The following is a 22,143-nucleotide window of genomic DNA, read 5'->3' on the forward strand; positions in this document are numbered from 1 at the left end:
CAAGATGGAGGCGGCTGATGTTCTGTTTCATGTCTTTTTTTTTTTTTTAATGTTTATTTATTTTTGAGAGAAAGAGACAGAGTGTGAGCGGGGAAGGGGCAGAGAGCGAGGGAGACACAGAATCCGAAGCAGGTTCCAGGCTCTGAGGGGTCAGCACAGAGTCGGACGTGGGGCTCGAACTCACGGACCGTGAGATCTTGGCCTGAGCCAAAGTCAGATGCTTAACCTGAGCCACCCAGACGCCCTGAATGTCTTTTAAAGAAGATGAGAGAATAGGGGCGCCTGAGTGGCTTAATCTGTTAAGCGTCTGACTCTTGATTTCGGCTCAGGTCATGATCTCATGGTCATGAGACTCAGCCCCACCTTGGGCTCCAAGCTGGGGGTGCAGCCTGTTCAAGATTCTCTCTCTCCTTCTCCCTCTGCGGCAGCTCACACTTGCCTTCGAACTCTCTCTCTCTCACAAAACAAAACAAAACAAAACAAAACAAAAAACAAAACAGAGAGAGAGAAGAAAGGAAAGCAAGTATATCTTTATAGAGCTTGGACTTCTTTCTTTCCTCCTTAAATTCATCCTCTACTCTGCAGTATGCCTGATCCAATTGAAGTGCAAATTTGCCCACACCATTCACCCGCTTAAAACTCATTTCAGACTCCTTAAGGTAGCATACAATGCCCTCCATGTCCAGCCCCCAAGTATCTCTCCAATGTCTTTTCCCACAACTTCCTGTCTTACGCTGCACCTACCATTTGCTCACCTGCCTGGCTTAATTTATGCTATTTCTTATGGCCACTGCCCTCTTAACAACACCTTTGTTCCCCTCCTATTTTAGCTCAGGCTACCATAACAAAATGCCATAGGCCCGGTGGCTTAAACGGCAGACATTTATTTTCTCACTGTTCCGGAGAATGGGAGTTCAAGACCAAGACGCCATCATGGCCAAGAGGATGGTGGGAACTCTCTTCCTGGCTTACAGACAGCTGTCTTCTCGCTGATTCCTCATCTGGCAGAGAGACAGCAAGCTCTCTGGTGTCTCTTCTTGTGAGGACACTAATATCATCATGAGAGCCCCATCCTCATGAGCTCATCTAAACCTAATTACCTCCCAAAGGCTCCACATCAAAATATTGTCACATAGGGGTTACATACAAATTCGGGGGTTACACAATTCCTTCCATAGCACCTCACGGCTGACTCCTACTCTTTAATTTAGTCCAGGTGCCACTTCCTCAGGAAATCCTTGACCTAAGCACCCCATATTCTCCCACCATTGTACTCTAAACGGTGACAAAGTGTGCTTTCATAGGGTCCTGGGCTTACCTCTCTCCTTGCACTTGTGTCTTTATTTTGTAGTTATCTGTTTCTGGTCTGTTTTCCCAATAGACTGTAAGCTCCTTGAAGGCACGGTTTTGTTTCATTCAGCTGTGTATTCCCAAACCTTGCACGGTGCCTGGCAACATGGTAGGCAGCCAATGATGCTTTTTGAATAAATGTTAAAAAAAAAAAAAAGTATTGCCCTCCTTGATTAAATAAAGTCTGAAACCTTCAAGGTTGACAGTGGTCGTAAAAATGCGAGGGGACAGACCCAAGAACAGGCATTCTCACAGCCCAGGGAGATCTGTTTGCCTTTAACGCAAGATCTGGGAGAGCGTGGTGGGGATGTCACCTTTCAAACCCTCAAGCGCGGCGGGAAGGGCAGGGAGCGAGCTGCTCGGCGTCCAATCAGGGTCCAGCATTTCGGGAGCCAATAGCGGCTGAGAGCCACTGAACTAGGCCGGACTACGCTTCCCGTGATGCCCCGCCGTCTCGGGCCAGGCGGCTGCCGTAAAGCGGCTCGCCCGACACGGCGCTAGTCCGCGCTGCTCGCCTCTCCCGGCATCGGGAGCGCTACCGCCCTCCCGACGTGGGGGAGCCGGTTCTCGGCCGCGCGCCCTCCCCGCCGGGGCGTCCAGCCCTCCGGGGGCCCCGGTCCCCAAGGTGGTCGCGGCGGCGGCATCCTCAGGCCAGGCCGCGGGGGGAGGGGGCGGCCTGGAGGCAGTGGCGGGGTCAGCACGGGCCACCTCAAGCAGGGCCATGGAGCCCAGGGAGTCGGGGAAGGTAGGCCTGGAAGGGCCCTGGGGCCGCCCACTCCCCTCCCGTGTAGATCCCTGACCTGGGCTCCGGCGAGGCGGGCGGTTGGGCGGAGTCCCCGCAGATGAGCCATCCTTGCAGGGAACGACTCGCCCGCTCGCCCGCCGCCTCGTTCTCCACACTTGGGCGGCCTTCTCCGGGCGGGTGTGGCGGGGAGGAGCGGGAGTCCCGCGCAGCCTCTCGGCCCCCCTTCCCTCTCCCGGTGGCCAAGCCGCCCTCTGCCCTGTGGCCGCCCGGTTGATGCTGGGGTGGGTGACCGACTCAGGGTAGTGATGCAGAAGTGCTTCCTGTTTCCCCACACTCTGCTGGGAGTTTTGAAGAGGCCCAGCATGTTTTAAGGCTGGCTAAAACCGTAGTGGAAGGCCGGGGGTAGGGATTACCGAGAAGCAGGGTGAAGGTTTGGCCCTGACTAGATCCCCCTTCCCAAGAAAGGGCTGAGAGGAAAAAGAGAAGGCATCCGGCATATTTCTTGCCCACTTAAAAGTTACTGGCTTATCTACTTCGTGGAGTATCCGAGCACTGCCCAGAAGCATATTCCGTAAACTGGCTTCAGGCTTGGGGTAGGAGGCTGTGAGTTGGAACAAAAGATGGGAGAAAGTGCTTGAGGGTAGAGTTCAGTGGCTTTGACGGGATTGCTAGAGGCAGTGTCAGAAGACCAACTCGGTTGTAGGCATCTGACTTGGAGACCGTGGCAGCCTCTTGGGACTAAGATCTTTCTGGATGTTCTTGGCAGCCTGCTGCCAATTTTTATTTCTTCTTTGGCACAGAGGGAATTCCCTCCACATATGTTTTCAAGGGTGTATTGAGTCCTTTTAAAAAAGAAATTCACTTAATAAACATATGCGGTCTGTGGTCTACTGTGAGCTAAATGGTGGAATACAGGATAAACACGAAGAAGATCACTTTCCGCAAAGAGCTCTCTGTGGGAGAGAGTTACTGACTTCAATAACTAGGACAAGGGGCGCCTGGGTGGCTCAGTCGGTTTGAGCCTCCGACTTCGGCTCAGGTCACGATCTCTCGGTCCGTGAGTTCGGGCCCTGCTTCGGGCTCTGGGCTGATAGCTCAGAGCCTGGAGCCTGCTCCGATTCTGTGTCTCCCTCTCTCTCTGGCCCCTCCCCCGTTCATGCTCTGTCTCTCTCTGTCTCAAAAATAAATAAATGTTAAAAAAAATAAAATAATTAGGACAAGCCTGAAAGCGCTGTCCCAGAGACAAAAGAGAAAGATAATGAGGTTATTTCCACGCTGTAGCTTCTTCTGGAAAGGCTGGGAAGGAATGAGTTACAAAAGAAGTTACCCCTTGCTTAAGTCTCTCTTCCACACTCCCTCTCCTCCACAAGCTACAGTGATGCATTATGTAACAGATGAAACAACCCAAGTAAACAGTGTGAGACAAGCTCAACAGAACCCAACTAAAGAAGATTGAAGGTGAACCATGTGCCAAGCCTCACGATAACCACTGTAGGGGATATCAAAGTAGTCAAGGAAATGGCCCGTACCCTCAGGGAATATCCCCTGATTAGTTTCAACTAACCTGAGTTTGGGGAGCAAAGTGTACTGTGGAAGAAGGATTGTTGGAAATTGAAATTAGCAATTTGAGGTTGATCTCAAACTATTCTGTTTAGTTGTAGGCTTTCTTAGCATTTAATGGGAGAAGAGAGAAACGCCAACAATTGGGAGGTAGGGGAGAAATGTGATGTTCCCGTCCAGGCCCAAACCACTAATGAAAACCCCCCTTGGGGACTGGAACTTTCACTCTTGATTCTAATCTTGATTGTAGGGTGTCTCCAGAAGATGCTCACCCTTCCAATGCATCAGTTTTCTAACCTGGGAAATGGAAGGTTATCCAAAGACGAAATAAAGCGACTGCAAACACTGGCAGTGTTAGATGTCTTGCACATGAGTGGCAGTAACTAGGCTGGGTGCAATGTCTGCTAAAGTTCCATTCTGAGTATCTTTTTTTTTTTTTTTTTTTTGGCTCAAGGCTGGAAGACTGGGTGTCCACTTGAGGTAGCTTGGTCGGTTAATAGTATCTTCCTTTGGTACTATTTGTGATATTTGTTAACTAACAGCAATCTTGGCCTATGGATTGGGTGGGGGTATCTTACATGTCACTGGCAGAATAAAGGAAAGAAGTCAAAGACTTTTCGCCATCACTCTCTCCCATTATCCTGTTTTATTTTCTTCCCAGCCTTTATCACTATATAATTCTCACAATTGTTATTCTCACATGTGCTGACTTTGCTCTCTGTTGTATCCCCAGTTAGGACAATGGAGCAGCGTGTGGCATTTAATAAGTTCTCAGTATTTTTGGAATGAATGACTCATAAAGTAGCGTTGCTACAGGATCCCTTTGCTAGAGGTTATGAATGCTCTGGAGCTCGCAGTCTGACACCCCATGTGCCCTCTGGGAGACTGTATTTTAGTGCTGCCACATAGGGGTATTTATTGTGTGTATAGTTACTGCCTCAGCATTTCTGGTTCCTGCCCCTTCTGCCTTGTCCATGGAAGTGCTCACTCCCTATCTCCCTTTTCTCTAGACCCAGTTCTATTATTACACTTACTGGTGTCTCTCAGCTCCCAAGAGATTTTAATCTGGACAATAGTGATAGTGTTTTCCATGTCTTAGGATCACCATGCACCAAGCCCATGAGAAACAACTAATAAATGTATTTGGAATGAAATAATTAAGAGCCTGTGAAATACTTTGCATATAATGTGGTGGGGGGAAGGGGTAGGTAATGGTGAAGGAGGTCATAACATAAGCCAATCAGCATAGGTTCCTGAGTACCTCCAGCTCCATGAGAGATACAGAGGCTTCCTTGCTCAGGAGAAAGAGAAATGCGTGGACCACATGGTTAGGCAATCCCCTCGCAAAAGAGGCGGAATGTGAATAGGAACTGATGAGTAGGTACAAGGAAGTAGGCGGAGTCAGGGAATCTAAAGGTCGGGTGTGTAGAAGGAGGAAAGAGTGTAGAAGGAGAAAGACGCAAGACATGTTAAGTGATTGCAATGGCACTAATCTGTCTGCAGTAGAGATTCCAGGTCCGGCAATACACAGAGCTCAAGTTAGGAAGGTGGGTTAGTTCAGATCAAGGGAACTTGGTGCTGGGCTAAGTCAGAGCTGCCGTATAGACAGAGGGAACCACTAAAATAGAACATCCAGAGATACTCTTTGCTTTATATATAGGTAAATAATTGCCTTTATTGAAGATTTGTGTTTCTTTACATGGACATCAATTGGAATCAGAAGGTTCTTGCCATAATATTGGCTCAAAGAGAGATAGCAGAGTTAGGGCAATCACTCTTGTTGGGAAGATACTTCTTTATTATCTAAGCATTCAGTCCTGGTCATTCCCTTCATCCTGTGGATGCTGAAGTAATGGGCCCGTTGGCTTTCATTAGAAGCCCACCTGTTCCCTCAGGAGAAGAAAGGGAAGGGGTGGGTGTGAATAGGGAGCCTTGCTTGTCCTTGGTTACAAGTCCAACCTGTCCTGTTGGAACAGCTTGCTTGCTAGTCCTGGGGCACAGTAATCACCCGGGTTCTGCCTTCAGTCTAACCTCAAGCATCCTCTTCCCCCTTCCCCCTGTTGGCTCCCCTTAGACCATATCTTATGTGTACCCCTTTGCTGTCTGACTGCCTTGTTTTAGCGGAGCGCATCCTCCAGCAGGATTTTGGAAATATAATCACATTTTGCATTGGAAGACACTCTGAGTGCAATAGTTACTTCAAACATGCACATTTGGCAGGGCAATTCTATTAAAAAATATTTTTTTACTGAAGTACCACTGCCATCCTATGTTTTTATTAGTTTCAGGAATGCAACATAGTGATTGGACAATTCTACACGTGACTCAGCGCTCACTGCAAGTGTTGTTACCATCTGCCACTGCACGGCATTATTAAATATTATTGACAATATTCTCCGTTCCGTACTGTTCAGCCCCATGTCTTATTATTTTATGACTGGAAGTTTGTGTCTCTTAATCCCCTTCACCTGTTTCTCCCACTGCCATCCCCCCATCCCTCTGGCAACCACCAGTTTGTTCTCTGTGTTTATGAGTCTGTTTCAGTTTTTTGTTACTTTGCTTTCTTTTTTAGATTCCACTAAAATTCCACTTTAGGTAAGTCATATTCTATTGTCTTTCTTGTCTGACTTATTTCACTTAGCATAATACCTTCTAGATCCACCCATGTTGTCAAAATGGCAAGATCTCATCTTTTTTATGGCTGATATTGATATGGTTGATTATATGGCTGATATATAGTATTTCTGTTTAGAATCTCCGTATAGTATAGAATCTCTGTATTGTTTTCCACAATGGCCTGCACCAATTTACGTCGCAAACGGCACGAGTGCTCTCTTTTCTGCGTATCCTATCAGTACTTGTTATTTCTTACCTTGTTTTTTTGTTTTTATTTTAAGTAATCTCTACACCCAGTGTGGGGCTTGAACTCACAACCCCGAGAGTTGTGTGCTCTACTGACTGAGCCAGCCACGTACCCCTGTGATTTCTTGTCTTTTTGATACTAGCCATTCTGGCCGGGGTGCAAGGTGATATCTCATTGTTCTTTGATTTGCATTTCCCTGATGATACTGATGTTGAACATTATTTCATGTGTCCGTTGACCATCTGTATGTCTTCTTTGGAAAAATGTCTATCCAAATCCTCTGCTCATTTAAAAAATATTTTTAGTGTTTATTTATATCTGAGAGAGAGACAGAGAGACAGTGTGCGAGAACGGGAGGGGGAGAGAGAGATGGAGACAGAATCTGAAGCAGGCTCCAGGCTCTGAGCTGTCAGCACAGAGCTGGATGCAGGGCTCGAACTGTGAGCCATGAGATTATGACCTGAGCCAAAGTCAGACACAACCGACTGAGCCACCCAGGCACCCCGTGTCTGCTCATTTTTTAGTTAGTTCTTTTTTTTTTTTTAGGATGTTGAGTTCTGTAAGTTCGTTATGTATTTTGGATATTAACCTCTTTATACATCATTTACAGATATCTTCTCCCATTCACTGGTTGCCTTTTTGTTTTATTGATGGTTTCCTTCACTGTGCAAAACCTTTTATTTTGGTGCAGTCCCAACAGTTTAGTTTTACTTTTATTTCCCTTACCTGAGGAGACATCTTGTAAATATGTTGCTAAGGCTTGTTGTCTAAGAGATACTGCCTATGTTTTCTGTTAGGAGTTTATGGTTTTAGTTCTCACATTTAGGTCTTTAAGCCACTTTGAGATTTTTTGTGTGTGTATGGTGTAAGAGAGTAGCCCAGTTTCATTCTTTTGCATGTAGTTATACAGTTTTCCCAGCACTATTTATTGAAAAGTCTGTCTTTTCCCCCATTGTGTATACTGGCCTCCTTAGTCACAAATTAATTGACCATATACAAGGGGGGTTATTTCCGGGTTTTCTGTCCTGTTCTGTTAATCTATGTGTCTGTTTTTGTGCCACTACCATACTGTTTAGATTAATACAGTTTTGTAGTATATCTTGAAATCTGAGATTGTGATACTTCCAGCTTTGGTCTTTTTTTCTGAAGATTGCTTTGGCTATTTGGGTCTTTTTGTGGTTCCATACAATTTAGGATTCTTTGTTCTAGTTCTGTGAAAAGTGGTGTTAGTGTTTTGATATGGATTGCATTGAATCTGTAGATGCTTTGGGTAATATGGACATTTTGACAGTATTGATTCTTTCAGTCCATGAGCATGGTATATCTTTCCGTGGTGTGTGTGTGTGTGTGTGTGTGTGTGTGTGTGTGTGTTGTCTTCATTTCTTTGATCACTGTCTTATAGTTTACAGAGTATAGGTCTTTTACCTCTTTGGTTAAATTTATTCCTAGGCATTTTATTCTTTTTGGTTCAATGTAAGTGGAATTGTTTTCATAATTCTCTTTCTGCTACTTTGTTATTAGTATAGAGAAATGCAACAGATGTCTGTATATTAATTTTATATTCTGCATCTTTACAGAATTCATTTATTAATTCTAATAGCTTTTTGGTGGAGTCTTTAGGGTTTTCTATGTGTAATATCATGTCATCTGCACATAGTGATAGCTATACTTCTTCCTTACCAATTTGGATGCCTTCTATTTTTTTTTTTTTTTTTTTTTTTGCTTGTCTGATTGCTGTGGCTAGGACTTCTAGTACTATGTTGAATAAAAGTGGTGGAAGTGAACATCTACATCTTATTTCTGATCTTAGAGGAAAAGCTTCCAGTTTTTCCATCATTAAATATGATGTTAACTGTGGATTTTTCACATATGGCCTTTATTATGTTGGTATACGTTCCCTCTAAGCCTACTTGTTAGTTTTTTATCATGAAAGGATGTTTATTTTGTCAAATGTCAAATGCATCTATTGAGATATGGCTTTATCCTTCTGTTTGTTAATGTGATGCATCAATTGATTGATTTGCAAATACTCAGTCATCCTTGCATCACTGGAATAAATCCCCACTTGATTGTGCTGAATGGATGCTTTTAATGTATTGTTGAATTCTGTTGCTACTATTTCTTGAGAATTTTTGCATCTTTGTTTGTCAGGTATATTGGTCTGTAGTTTCTTTTTTGTAGTGCCCTTGTCTGGTTTTGGTTAATGCTGGCCTCAGTAAGAATTGGGAAGTTTTTTTTTCCTTACTGTCTTTTAGAATTTTGAGAAGAATAGGTTTTAATTCTTCTTTACATGTTTGGTAGATTCACCTGTGAAGCCATTTGGTCCTGGACTTTTGTTTGTTGGGAGTTTTTTGATTACTGAATAAATTTAATTACTAGCAATCAGTCTGTTCAAATTTTCTGTTTCTTCCAGATTCAGTTTTGGATGATTGTATGTTTCTAGGAATTTATCTATTTATTCTAGGTTGTTCAATTGTTGACATACGACTTTTCATAGTATTCTCTTGTAATCCTTTGTGTTTCTGGGGTATCCATTGTTATTTCTCCTCTTTCATTCCTGATTTTATTTATCTAAGTCCTCTTGCTTTTTGTCTTGATGAGTCTGGCTAAAGGTTTATCAATGTTGTTTATCCTTTCTAAAGAATCAGCTCTTAGATTCATTGATCTTTTCTTTTCTTTGTATTTCATTTATTTCCACTCTGGTCTTTATTATTTCCTTCCTTTGGGCTCTGTTTGTTCTTCTTTTTCTAGTCCTTTAAGGATAAGATTAGATTGAGATTTTTCTTTCTTCTTGAGGTAGGACCTGTATTGCTATAAACTTCCCTCTTAGAACTGCTTTTGCTGTGTCCCAAAGATTTTGGACCATTGTGTTTCCAAACCATTTTTGTTTTTAAAATTGTTCATTCATACATATTCTTAGGTGAAAGACTGTAAGTTTACATACCAGGTGTCAATAGTAATCTTTTTTAGTAAGGGGATTGTGGGTGATCTTAAACATTTTTCTGCTCATGTCTAAATTTTCTGCGGTGAACACGTATTAACTCATAAGAAAAGCAGTCAAATTATTTTTTAAGTATCCAGCTCAACAGTGAGTGATAAGAACTATCTGTATTTATTTTTCTCAAGAAGCTTTGACTGTTGAGTTAAAATAGATATTTCACTGCCGAAATCTGACCATAAAGTTACAAGGCAATTTTAGACAAATGTACTAGAACTTGTCATAAACGGAAATAAACCGTGTCCCCTTCACAGTTGTCACTCTGGAAGGCCTTCTACTTACCCCAAAGATACTATTTCCCAAAATGTTGTTTTGCTTTGGCGGTGGGGAATTTATATTTTGTTAATAATTTTCTTTATCAGACTAAGTGATACATGTTCGGGGTATGAAATTAAAGGATAAACGGAGCAATGTTTTCTGCCTATTTCCTTTTCTGATGATTTCTTTTATAATGGTTTGTTGCATGGCCGCGGATTCTTCCCTCTCTGGGGCTATGATGATAGTTTTGTTTTGGAAAAGTTTTCTTTTCCATGCCTCACATTCATTTCCTCAGTTCCAACCTGCCTCCTCTCCCTGCCACCATCTGCAAGAACCTTTCTGCAGATGTCTGATAGTCCAGCTAATGGTCGGACGCTTAATAGTCAGAAACCAAAATTCTAACTGGAAGCCCAGAGTCCGTGGAAGGCGGGGGGGGGGGGGGGGGGGGGGGCTTGTCAGCACTGAGCCTTGCAGGGGAATCTGGGCAGGCATTTCTTGGCGAACAGCTTTCCCCCCATTCTTGTTGTCTTACCCTTGCTGCCTTCACTCCCAGGCGGAGGTTCTCGGCACTGCGTTTCTGAGCCTTTTTTTTGGATTTTGTGGTATAAATGGGTCGTTTCTCGTTTGCCCACTGCTGGGCGAGGATTTGATTTCTTTGGGTACTGCTCAGTTACTACTTTTTATTACTTTTCAGTTTCCAAAATCCTATTGCTTCTGTCTCCTCCACCTCCCTCCTTGTCTGTTTCCTATCCTTTGGGTGTTTTCTTTTGGAGTGTTTTGGCAGGGAGCGGTGTCTTTAAAAAAACATTTTTTTTTTTTTACATTTATTTATTATTTTTGAGAGACAACAGAGACAGAGCACAGCGGGGGAGGGGCAGAGAGAGAAAAGGAGACACAGAATCCAAAGCAGGCTCCAGGCCCCGAGCCATCCGCCACAGAGCCGCTGCGGGGCTCGAGCTCCGAAACGCGAGATCATGACCTGAGCCGCAGCAGGAAGCTCAAGTGACTGAGCCATGCAGGGCCCCAGGGAGGGTATCTTAATTCACAGGGAGGATGCAGGAATTCAGTGTACTTGTTCAATCCACCGTCTTACACCAGAGCTCCCCCCAAATATTTTCTGATCCCTGGACTCCTTTTTGGCAGAACAGAGCTATTTAAAAAATTTTTTTTTAACGTTTATTTATTTTTGAGACAGAGAGAGACAGCATGAACGGGGAGGGTCAGAGAGAGAAGGAGACACAGAATCTGAAACAGGCTCCAGGCTCTGAGCTGTCAGCACAGAGCCCAACACGGGGCTCGAACTCACAGACCACAAGATCATGACCTGAGCCGAAGTCGGACACCCAACCGACTGAGCCACCCAGGCGCCCCACAGAACAGAGCTATTTTACAAGCTCCATGGGATATATAGTTCTCCACTGTAAACCTTTGCCTGTCCTAATCACTGACTTCATCGGCAGACATAGTTCTGAAGGACTTTCGACTGTTTCCAGAAATTAGATACGTCTTCCTTACCATGTTCAAGATTTTGCACAAGAATGTGCCCTAGGTTGTTGCTGAGGCACTGGCTGAGAATACCGGGTACTGTGGCAGGCGAGGAGGGTGCCAGGAAAGGATGACGGAGTTCCTGAGTCAGCCTTCTCCATGACAGTTGTTTCGGTGTGTGGCCCTTCCTGTGGACCAGGAGGTGAGAGAGGTGGGGTCTTTAGGTCTTATATGTAGATTGACGATGCCCCTCCTCTAGTTTGATAGGTTCCCAGAGCACAGGTGCCCTCAGGGGGTGTGAACACAGGTGCGGAAGATTCATCAGAGGAGGAAATTGGTGCTTAGCAGGTGTCATTTTTCCCTCCAGGCTCCTGTGACCTTTGATGACATCACTGTATACTTGCTTCAGGGGGAATGGATGCTGCTGAGTCAGCAACAGAAGGAGATCTGTGGTTCCGACAAGTGGTGGCACCACTAGGTATGGGCCCCTGTTCGCTTCCCCACCGCCTCGGTCTAGGTCAGCATTCCAACTCTATCCGACTCTGCCGTACTGGAGAATTTTTCTGGAATCCTACCATTTTTTTCAGGCCTGTTTACACCATTCACCTGCGCAGCCCCTTATGTAACTTAACTGCACAGATTCACGCACCACCCTTTCTCTCCTTCTCGTACGTTGGCCAAGAGAAGCGGGGAACTGGAGCATGTCAGGGCTGGACCTTGATGCCTTACCGTATCACACGGTGCCAGCAGGAAGCCCGGCCTGTGGTGGGTGGAGCTGCAGGGTGGATTTTGTTTCAGGTGCCCACAGGACACTGGAGGTAGTGAGTGTTGGAAGCAGGAGCATCATCTGGCCTGTGGAGATCTGGGCCCAGGCCCAGCCCCCACCATGTGACTCTGGTGTGCCTTCGACCCAACTTTCACATTATAAGTCTTGGTTTCCTTCGTAGGGCCGTCGTAGAGGCTTAAGGAGCTAAAGGCACTTAAAACTTTGTGCCCATGTAGGTGTATTTCACCTTTTCTATTTTCTGAATGTCCTTTCTCTGCTTCTGTGGGCAGACTTTCCGTGCCACAGACAGACGTGATTGTAATTCAACACGTGTGTACAACGTATGTGCTATTTCTCAATTCACTTGGACGACCATGTGACACGCCTTTCTCTTCTTGTCATCTCGGCCCCCCCCCCGCCCCGTCTAAGGCTGCGGGAGCCACAGGCAGCTCTCTGTGGGCGCAGGGGCTACAGCGGGTTCTCCCAGGCCTGCCAAACCCAGTTGGAAAACTGCCGGTTCTTTTAAACCAAAAGTTGCAGAGTCGCGGCTCACGGGCCTTTATTCTGCTTTCATCACTTTTGCTTGGTTTCTCTACAATATTTTTTATTTTTTAAGTTTTTTTTTTTTTAACATTATTATTTTTGAGACAGAGAGAGACAGAGCATGAACGGGGAGGGGCAGAGAAAGAGGGAGACACAGAATCTGCAACAGGCTCCAGGCTCTGAACTGTTAGCACAGAGCCTGACGTGGGGCTCGAACCTCCCGGACCACGAGATCATGACCTGGGACGAAGAGTAGGATGCTTGACCGACTGAGCCCCCCAGGCGCCCTAATTTTTTTAAGGTTACATAAGTAGTCTCTAGACCCAACGTGGGGCTCAAACTCAAGACCCTGAGATCAAGAGCTGCGGGCTCTTCCCACTGAGCATGCCAGGTGGTTCCTTTACAACATTTAATTTGTTAATATTTCACCATGGGGAGTTTTTACATGGAATTATGATTTCTGGTTTCTCTTTAAAAGCAGTACAGCCTGGCAGCGCTGACCCTGCGTTCCCGAGGGGAGCGGCAGCTGTACCCCACACGGGTGGGCCACAGCCTCCCCACCCGGCCTGCTTTCCTCAGTTACGTTGTTGGCCTGGCCCCTCTCAGCATTTGGGTTTGTGAGTCTCTGTTCTGAAACCAGGAGTAGTTTTCAAACCCTTTAGCCTCCAAGAGGGACACTGTACCCCTCACTGCATTCACTTAGTCCCCCATTCTTTTAGGAGCCTCATGGATATCTGAGTTCCAAACCACCATGCTGAAGTATCAAGATTCCTACCTGTGCCCTTGACCAATTATCTTACAGTGCGGAGGGGAAGGTCCCAGACAGACCCTTCCTTAACGTTGTGACCGGGATCTAAGACTTCATAAGTGCTTCTCCTGTTCCTGACTCAGGACCAAACTATGCCAACCCAGAACTGTTCTACAAGTTTGAGCGAGGGCCAGAGCCATGGGTGGGCAGTGCCCAGGGCCAGAGGAATGTCCTGAGCCACCATCCAGGTGAGTGTGGACCCGCATGGGAGGAGGGGTACTTAGCTGGAGAGAGGGGGCAGAAAGCTGGGCACCAGGACTCCTGTCTATCCCTGGCCTCTCCCTGCTGTCCTCCAGCTCACATGAGAATGCTGTCCTTCCCCAGTGTATTGACATATACACATCATTCTCCAACATTCTCTTTATTTTTTTAAACCATTTCTTATTTTTTTTTTTAACGTTTATTTATTTTGAGACAGAGAGAGGACAGAGCATGATGGTGGAAAGGCAGGGAAAGAGGGAGACACAGAATCGGAAGCAGGCTCCAGGCTCTGAGCCATCAGCCCAGAGCCCAACGTGGGGCTGGAACTCACGGACCGTGAGATCGTGACCCGGGTGAAGTCGGATGCTTAACCGACTGAGCCACCCAGGCGCCCCTAAACCATTTCTTAATGTTTTAAAAAAAATTTTTTTTAAACATTTATTCATTTTTGAGAGACAGAGAGAGACCGAGCATGAATGGGGAGGGTCAGAGAGAGAGGGAGATGCAGAATCCGAAGCAGGCTCCAGGCTCTGAGCCGTCTGCACAGGCTCCAACTCATGGACTGCAAGATCATGACCTGAGCCAAAGTCAGATGCCTTAGCCTAAGTGACCGAGCCACCCAGGCAGGTGTTTTTTTTTTTTTTTTTGTTTATTGTTTTTAAATGTTTTAATGTTTATTTTTTATGTTTTTTAATGTTTTATTGTTTTAATGTTTTTTTATTGTTTATAATGTTTTTATGTTTTTAATGTTTATTTTTGAGAGAGGGAGACACAGGGCACGAGCGGGAGGGGAGTGCGCAGAGAGAGAAGAGGGAGACACAGAATCTGAAGCAGGCTCCAGGCTCTGAGCTGTCAGCACACAGCCTGATGCGGAGCTCGAACCCACGACCCGTGAGGTCATGATCTGAGCCCAAGTCGGATGCTTAACCGACTGAGCCACCAGGTGGCCCTCTCTTTATTTCTGCCTGAGAGTATATGTTGATTTGCAGTTATATATTCTAAGTTCCACGACGGCATGACTTTGTCTTACTGACTCCTGTATTCCCAGTGCTAAGAACAATGCCTGGCACATAGCAGTTGCACATTAAGTAATCACTGAGTGAATGGACAGATGTCTGCTAAGTTCTAGGATTTATTTTGGCTCTTCTCCTTTGATAAGCCCGTCCTGTTGAGGGACTGGCTTGGCTAGAGTCAGACCAGGTGACATCGTGTCATTGTATGAGGTGGTTGAGTTACCCAGCCCCCAATGCTGGAGAAAAGGGAGGCGGAACAAGCTGTTCCGGGAGTCGAATCACAGGAGTCTACTCTCCCTCACGATCTGTCTCAGATGGACCACAGGGAGCCCGAGACTTCATAGATACCAATTTGTTTTATTTTGTTTTCCAATGCTTGGCTCTTTCTTTTGAGCCTGCTTACTCTTCATTAGCCGCTTTGTGCTCCTGGGTGAGCTCCGGATGTGTAGACTGGACTGTTGGCCTGGAGCAAGTACCATGGAGTCCTTGGCCACTGGGCATCTGTGCTTATTATGCACAAGAAATGGCTCAAGGGGAGTTAGAGCTGCGAAAGCTGTAAGTTGCGTCGACTAAGGCGTGAATAAAGAAACTTCTAGTTTAGCTTGAGGAAGAAGATCTGTGTGAGTTGATGAGAGTTTTCGCCTCTTGGAAGGGCTGTGGTGTGGGAGAGGGCTTGTGTTTCTCTGGAGGGCTGACATAGCACCCCTGGGTGGAAAGTACTTACAAATGGATCGTGGTTTAAGGCAAACTCTGGGGACAAAAACTACCCAGGAGGTTGGTCGTTCCCTGGTTCTAAAGATGCGCGAGCGGAGTGCAGACGTCTGTGTGCCAGGGTACCATGGAAGGGGGTTCCTGCTGAGGATGGAGTTGCAGGATTTGGCTTTAATATCTTCATTAACTGACATTTTATCAGTTTGCGTTCTTATCCATAAATAAGCTTGAACTTCTGAAGATTGTGCCCGTATCTTGGGTTGCAAAGATGAAATTGCAGAGGTCTTTTTGGCCAAGCCAAAATTTAAATTAAAAAAAAAAGGGGGAGTTGCTTAAAGCTCCTCTGATTTTCTTCTGGGTCAGCTGAGGTGGGCCCTGGGGCGCTGGGGGTCTGGAAGAAAATTCCGAGTAGAGCCTGTGTCACTCTTGGGTGTGACTTCCAGCTTTCGTGTTTGATACACTGAGAGGCTTCATGGGTGGCAGTGGCTCTAACTACAGGACCTCAGACCAAATTCCACTGGTCTCTTTTCTCTAAAGGGAAAAACCAGATGGGCTGCGTGGAAGAAGGGGACGGGCGGAGTCCGGCCGCAGAAGCCGGACCGTACCTGCCGCCTCAGAAGAAAGCCTGTCTTTCCCACTTCAGCACGGAGCCTGGCAACACTGAGGGAGACTGTACAGGAAGAAGCAAAAAACCCTTGAAACCCCGGTCTATCCAGAAGTCTTGGTTTGTGCAGTTCCCGTGGTTGGTCATGAACGAGGAGCAGACGGCTCTCTTCTGCTCTGCCTGCCGAGAATACCCGTCTGTCAGGGACAAACGGTCAAGATTAATCGAAGGTTACACAGGACCATTCAAGGTAGAGACGCTCAAATACCACGCCAAGAGCAAAGCTCACCTGTTCTGCGTCAATGCCTTGGCAGCACGGGACCCCATCTGGGCAGCCCGTCTCCAGAGCATCCGAGATGAATCCGGAGATGTTCTGGCCAGCCCGGAGCACCTCTTCACGGCAGATTATCCCATATTGTACCCCCCAGGGCCTCTGGGAGCCTATGAGAACATGGCCCAGCTCCTGCCCGGCTCCAGAGCTGAACTGGAGGACCCGAGAGAGGATGGAACAATTCCTGCATTGTATCTCGACTGCATTTCTGAATTGAGGCAAAAGAAATTGCTGATGGTATCTACAGCGCCTCAAATGTTAACATTTTGTGTAATGACGCTGCCGAACCCTGCGGCCAGGTAATGTGTTTGTAATGATTGCTGTGTCTCCAGGGGAAGGATTCTGTACTAAGAGCAACATATTTTGCATGACGATGATGGGGAGATTATAGTAGCTACGCCTGCTGCTAACATTATACTGTTATCATAACCTAACGTGCCGATAACGTAGTAGGCATTATTTTATGTGCTCTACGTGTATTATCTCATGTATTTAAGACAGCACCCCTGTTGTTCTCATTTCCTTTTGCAGACAACAAAACATAATTAGTGGGACAGAACATTCTAACTCCTGATATAAAGGGAACATCTAAATTCAGAACACTGATCTTTATCCAGAATCCAAAACAGTCGCAGAACTCAAGAAGATAATACACGACCACAAAACAACCACAGAACTCTTAAATACTTAACTTCTAAAAGTTTTTCAGCTTTGACTTTGGAATCAGGTAGCCCTTTGAAACTGTAAAATCTCTCCACGCCCGTTCTCTTATGTAAGGGTTTTGATGCTGCCCTAAGGCCGGTGGAGCGGGTCAGATTAAACTCGTCTTGTTGGGAGGAAACAGCGTCAGGGGGACTGACGTGGCCACAGTCCACCTGTGCCAGAGCGTGGCTGCCAGCTGGCACTCCCTCCCGCCCCCTGCGCACCGGCAGGTCCCGAACCTCTCTGGCTCTCACCTTGCGGGCACTCAGTCGGTCTCTAGCTCTTTGCAAAGTTGGCCGCAAGGAAACTGCGTTCACTAGAGTTTTGAGTTACGGGGTCCTTTGCCATTTCTCAGCTATTTCACACGAGCAGGATTTTACTAGAAGTCATTTGGAGTACCCCTCTACTTCCAACGAGAATAGCTCAGATGTTCCTCATCCCTAACATGAGAAGGGCCCAGCTAAAGTTAGTAAGCGTGGGTTTTTCCAGAATCTGGAAAAGCAACAGAGCTCATTCTCTTCATGTTCATATTCCGTCTAGTGTTTGGTATTAGGAGCTAATAAATATGTCTAACCATTTATAACCTGAATTCCTTTAGCAGGAAGGCACGTGTAAACCTCGTCACTGAATATAAGCATCTTTCGTTCTTCTGTACGACTTCTTCTTCCTTCCCATCCCAGTGGGAAATCTTAGCAGGTGCTCCTGGAGGCAGACGGTCATCATTGTAGTCACGGATGAATAGAAGGCAGCCCCTTAGAACCTTACAGGGAGGGGTGCAGTCATAAGCTCTTCCAGGACCCCTGTTCTTCAGCACTTTTATTTCCTCCTAGGAGACCCAGGATCAGACTGAGGCTCATTTGGTTTTTTGTTGTTTGTTTGGTTGGTTTTTCACCTACTAACTCTGGGCCTCGCAAATTTGCTTCTTTGACTTTGGCTGGGTACATTGCTGCCTCAGAGTACATCTGGGCCTCTTGGCAAGCCTCCCAAGAGAGACGGGCCTTGAGAAGGTCCTTACGAAGGACCTTGAAAGCATCCCGCTGGGTGTCTGGCATAAGAGGCGTGTTGAGTGACTGCTGCTCTTTGTTGCAGGATCCTTCTGAAGAGGGGCTGTTTGAGGAGGTTCCTGTGGTGTTTGAGGAGCTCCCGGTGGTGTTTGAGGATGTGGCGGTGTATTTCACCCGGGAGGAGTGGGGCATGCTAGTCAAGCGGCAGAAGGAGCTGTACAGAGACGTGATGCGGATGAATTATGAGCTGTTGGCTTCCCTGGGTAAAGACTCACGTAGACCCTTGTCTGCCACCACCATCTGACATGGGAACCCCACAAGGGCAGCTGTGGCTTGTGGCCATCTTCCCATTTCTACCTCTCTCTGTACATTGGCGGAGAGATTATATTTTTTGTACCTCAGAGCTCTCTCCCCTTTGGGACGCTACTCACCCCCTCCCCACGCTCCCGCCCGTCCATCTTTCACCCTCCACCAGACATGCTGAATCCCTCCCCGTGCCAGCTGAACACCAGGGAAGGTTTCTGCTTTTGAGGGGCTGGCAGGTTTGGGGGAGAGCAGACACTTGAATAAGAAGCTAGAAAGTAACACAGGCTCCGTGAAAGAGGTTCGGGAAAAGTGCCCTGAGGCCGCTGAACAAGAGTGATTTCATTTTGCTGGGCGTCCGAGGGAGGGACCAGGAAAGCCTTTACAGAGTCTGAAGTTGGAAAACCAGGCGGACGGGGAGAAGGAAGGGCGTCCGACATGACAGAGGGAGGGACGGTGTGAGCGAAGGCATGGAGGCGCCCTCCCCTCTGTCTATGCCAGGCCCGCGGCATCGCGCCCAGGGGCCGGCAAGGGCTGGTGGCCTTTGGCCGCAGTGTCGCTAGGTTGGGCACCGGCGCATGAGGAACGCAGTAGCGTTTGTTACCTTCTTGGGACAGTGCTGTCTCTTGCCTCTGCTTCTTGTTCTCTTTGCTTCCCGTTCCTCCACCCAGGGTTCTCATGCGGCATCGAAATGGGAAGGCGACTTTCTTCTTCTAAAGCTCTTACTACTGACTAGCATATGTGATAACCAACCTTACAGAACGGGCGCTGGACAGAACTCAGGAATCCCTGCAGCAATCTGTATCGTGACTTCCGTGGAGTAAGAACTAAGAATATCTGTGACTCAACTGACGTCCTAGCCCTTGGTTTATCCTGCCCTTTCATGCGCAGCCAAGATACGGATTATTTTCTGACATTCCTGACCTGTGTGCTTGTTGTTCTCATTGTTCAGAATTTTTAAGTGGCTCTCCGACATTCAGAAGTGATGTAAAAACTGGTTTCTTGTGATAAGAGATGTTGTAATCCTGCCTTAGGCCCCAGGCACTTGTACAAAGTATGCCTTCAAAGAGCATCACTACCTCTAGAACTGTTATTTTACTTTTTAATATTTATTTATTTTGGGGCGAACGGAAGTGGGGGACAGAGGACCCGAGGCCGGCTCTGGGCTGACAGGCTGACAGCAGTGAGTTCGATGTGGGGCTTGAACTCATGAACTGGAAAATAATGACCCGAGCTGAAGTCATACGCTCAACTGACCGAGCCACCCAGGTGCCCCTAGAACTGTTTAAAAGCAGTGAGAATGAAGGGGAAATTCATTTTTAAGAAATACACAATCGTATGAGAAATTGGGTTTTCCTTGAAAGGAACGCACAGTAGTGACGTGCCTTGCCCTCAGAGCCCCTGGGAACGTTGTCGTGAAAGCAGTGCTAACTGATGTTGACAACAGGGTGTCTCCCACCATCGGGCTGACAGCATACGACATAAGCACATGCTCATTTTCTTTTGAATTGTGTCGGTTAGGAATGGGGAAATCTTTTTTATATATAATATTTTTTAATTCTTTTTTTTAAAGTTTGTTTATTTTGAGAGAAAGAGAGAGAGACAGGAAGCAGGGGAGGGGCAGAGAGGGAGGGAGAGAGAGAATCCCAAGCAGGCTCTGCACTGTCAGCACAGAGCCTAATGCGGGGCTCGAACTCCCATACTGTGAGATCATGACCTGAGCCGAAACCAACAGTCAGATGCCTAACCGACTGAGCCACCCAGATGCCCTAGGAATGGGAGATCTAGCTAACTGAGGGAAATAAGGGACAGTCCCGTCTTGGTTATGCTGTTGGATGAACAATAAGTATCATCAGAGGAAGGGCAATTAATTTTGCTTGAGGGTAGCAGGCAAGAGTCAGGAAGGCTTTATAGAGAATGGGGACATCCTCTTTAGTCGTCTGAGAAATTAAAATGGTACAGAAGTCTAGAAATAGGGGCACCTGGGTGATCCATCAGTTAAGCACCCAACTCTTGATTTGACTCAGGTCATGATCTCACGGTTTGTGGGAATGAGCCCCACATCAGGCTCTGTGCTGACAGTGTGGAGCCTGCTTGGGATTCTCTCTCCTCTCTCCTCTCTCTCTCTCTTCGCTCCGCTCTCCTCTGCTGCCCCTCCCCCACTCACACTCTCTCTCTCTCTCTTTCTCTGCCTCTCCCTCTTGCTGCCCCTCCCCCACTCACACTCTATCTGTCTCTCTCAAAATAAATATTAAAAAAATAAAATACGTGCGCCTCGGTGGCTCAGTCAGTTAAGCATCTGACTTTGGCTCAGGTCATGATCTTGTAGTTCATGGGTTTGGGCCCCGCATCAACTGTTTGTACTGACAGCTCAGAGCCTTGGAGCCTGCTTCGGATTCTGTGTGTGTCTCTCTCTCTCCGCCCCTTCCCTGCTCATGCGTGCTCTCTCTCTCTTTCAAAAATAAACATTAAAATTTTTTAATTAAAAAATAATAAAATTAAAAATAAATAAAAGTATTTTAAGGAGCCTTGAGAATATAAGTGGGGCCAAACATAAATGATTTGTATGTTTAAAAATGACCTGTGTTAAAGGGCATTGGGCTGGTATTTGGGATATAAAACAGTGTTGAAACACAGTGGAGGTGCTATTAGTTTTGCTTTGGTGAGTTTTTTTCCCTCCCATACTTTATTCTCCTGTGACAAGTACTTTAAGAGTTGAAAATCCAATATTATTTGGTACTAGCTTTCAATTATTTTTCTTTTTAAAAAAAAATTTTTTTTAACGTTTTATTTATTTTTGAGACAGAGAGAGACAGAGCATGAACAGGGGAGGGTCAGCGAGAGGGAGACACAGAATCTGAAACAGGCTCCAGGCTCTGAGCTGTCAGCACAGAGCCCGACGCGGGGCTCGAACTCACGGACCGTGAGATCATGACCTGAGCCGAAGTCGACCGCTTAACCGACTGAGCCACCCAGGCGCCCCTCAATTGTTTTTCTACAAAAAGAACTTCTCCTTGGAGTGAACACAATTTGTGAAAAAGAAAACCCCATTATAATTTTTGCAGCCAAGAGGAGTTCTATTAGCCTTAAAAAAAATCTCCCATCCATTTTTTAAAGGCTTTTAAAATATATGCTTATTATTTATTTTTGAGGGAGAGAGAGATAGAGCATGGGTGGGGAAGGGCAGAGAAAGAGGAGGAGAGAAAAATCCCAAGCGCAGAGCCTGATGTGGGCTCGAACTCACAAACTGTGAGATGATGACTGAGCCGAAATCAAGAGTCAGCCGCTTAACTGATTGAGCCACCCAACCCCCTCCCATCCATTTTTAATGCTTCTTATATTTTATCTTCAAATATTCTGCTGATCTGCTTATACTGGGTATTACAGGAAGCTTCTGTGTTTTTCTTTATTCTCCTGTGTGGAAATAATAACAGTGGTTTCTGCTGTCCACTGAGCATCTACTGAGCGTTGGTCCTGTGTTGAGTCTTTTATGTATGTTCTCTCTCATCCTTAAAGCAAACCTCTACGGCAGGTAGTAGTAGCATTTTCAGGTGAGAAAGCAGGCCTGGGAATCCCGACCATCTACCTGGAAAACGGAGAAACTGAAATTCTTTCTATTCTATTCTGTGCATTCCATGTGCCTTATACTCCTTCCATTCCCTGCTTTGTAGGTGTTTATGGGCACTTGGATTCCCTCTCTTTTCAAGATTTGTGCTAATCATATTGTTAATATAATAATAATAATAACACCAAATATGAGGTGAGATTATTTAAGAATTCGAACAGTACAAGAATTTTCTAGAAGTCTCCACTCCCGTCCCCAATCCCCCTTGCTGGAAGTTACTAGTTTGCCTGGCTCTTTCAGACTTTCTCTGGAGGTCACGGTTAGTTCCCTCCA

General features: G+C 46.2%; 1 protein-coding gene across 3 annotated transcripts in view; it reads left to right on the top strand.

Moving 5' to 3' along the window:
- Window positions 1-1,911: 1,911 nt before the first annotated feature.
- Window positions 1,912-22,143, top strand: part of LOC115509348 (zinc finger protein 862-like) — a 31,540-nt gene continuing 11,308 nt past the window's right edge. The window contains exons 1-6 of one of the 3 annotated variants that reach the window (XM_032592477.1): window positions 1,912-2,095; window positions 11,627-11,737; window positions 13,460-13,564; window positions 15,839-16,155; window positions 16,334-16,535; window positions 18,028-18,205. In XM_032592477.1, the coding sequence (XP_032448368.1) occupies window positions 18,133-18,205 (73 nt within the window). In that variant the 5' untranslated portion in view covers window positions 1,912-2,095; window positions 11,627-11,737; window positions 13,460-13,564; ... (1 more) ...; window positions 16,334-16,535; window positions 18,028-18,132. Of the gene's footprint in view, window positions 2,096-11,098; window positions 11,462-11,626; window positions 11,738-13,459; window positions 13,565-15,838; window positions 16,536-18,027; window positions 18,206-22,143 lie in introns of those variants that run through there. The other 2 variants (XM_030308724.1, XM_030308723.1) reach the window with 2 other exon arrangements.

This window comes from Lynx canadensis, chromosome A2, assembly GCF_007474595.2.
Source record: "Lynx canadensis isolate LIC74 chromosome A2, mLynCan4.pri.v2, whole genome shotgun sequence".
NCBI lineage: Eukaryota > Metazoa > Chordata > Mammalia > Carnivora > Felidae > Lynx > Lynx canadensis.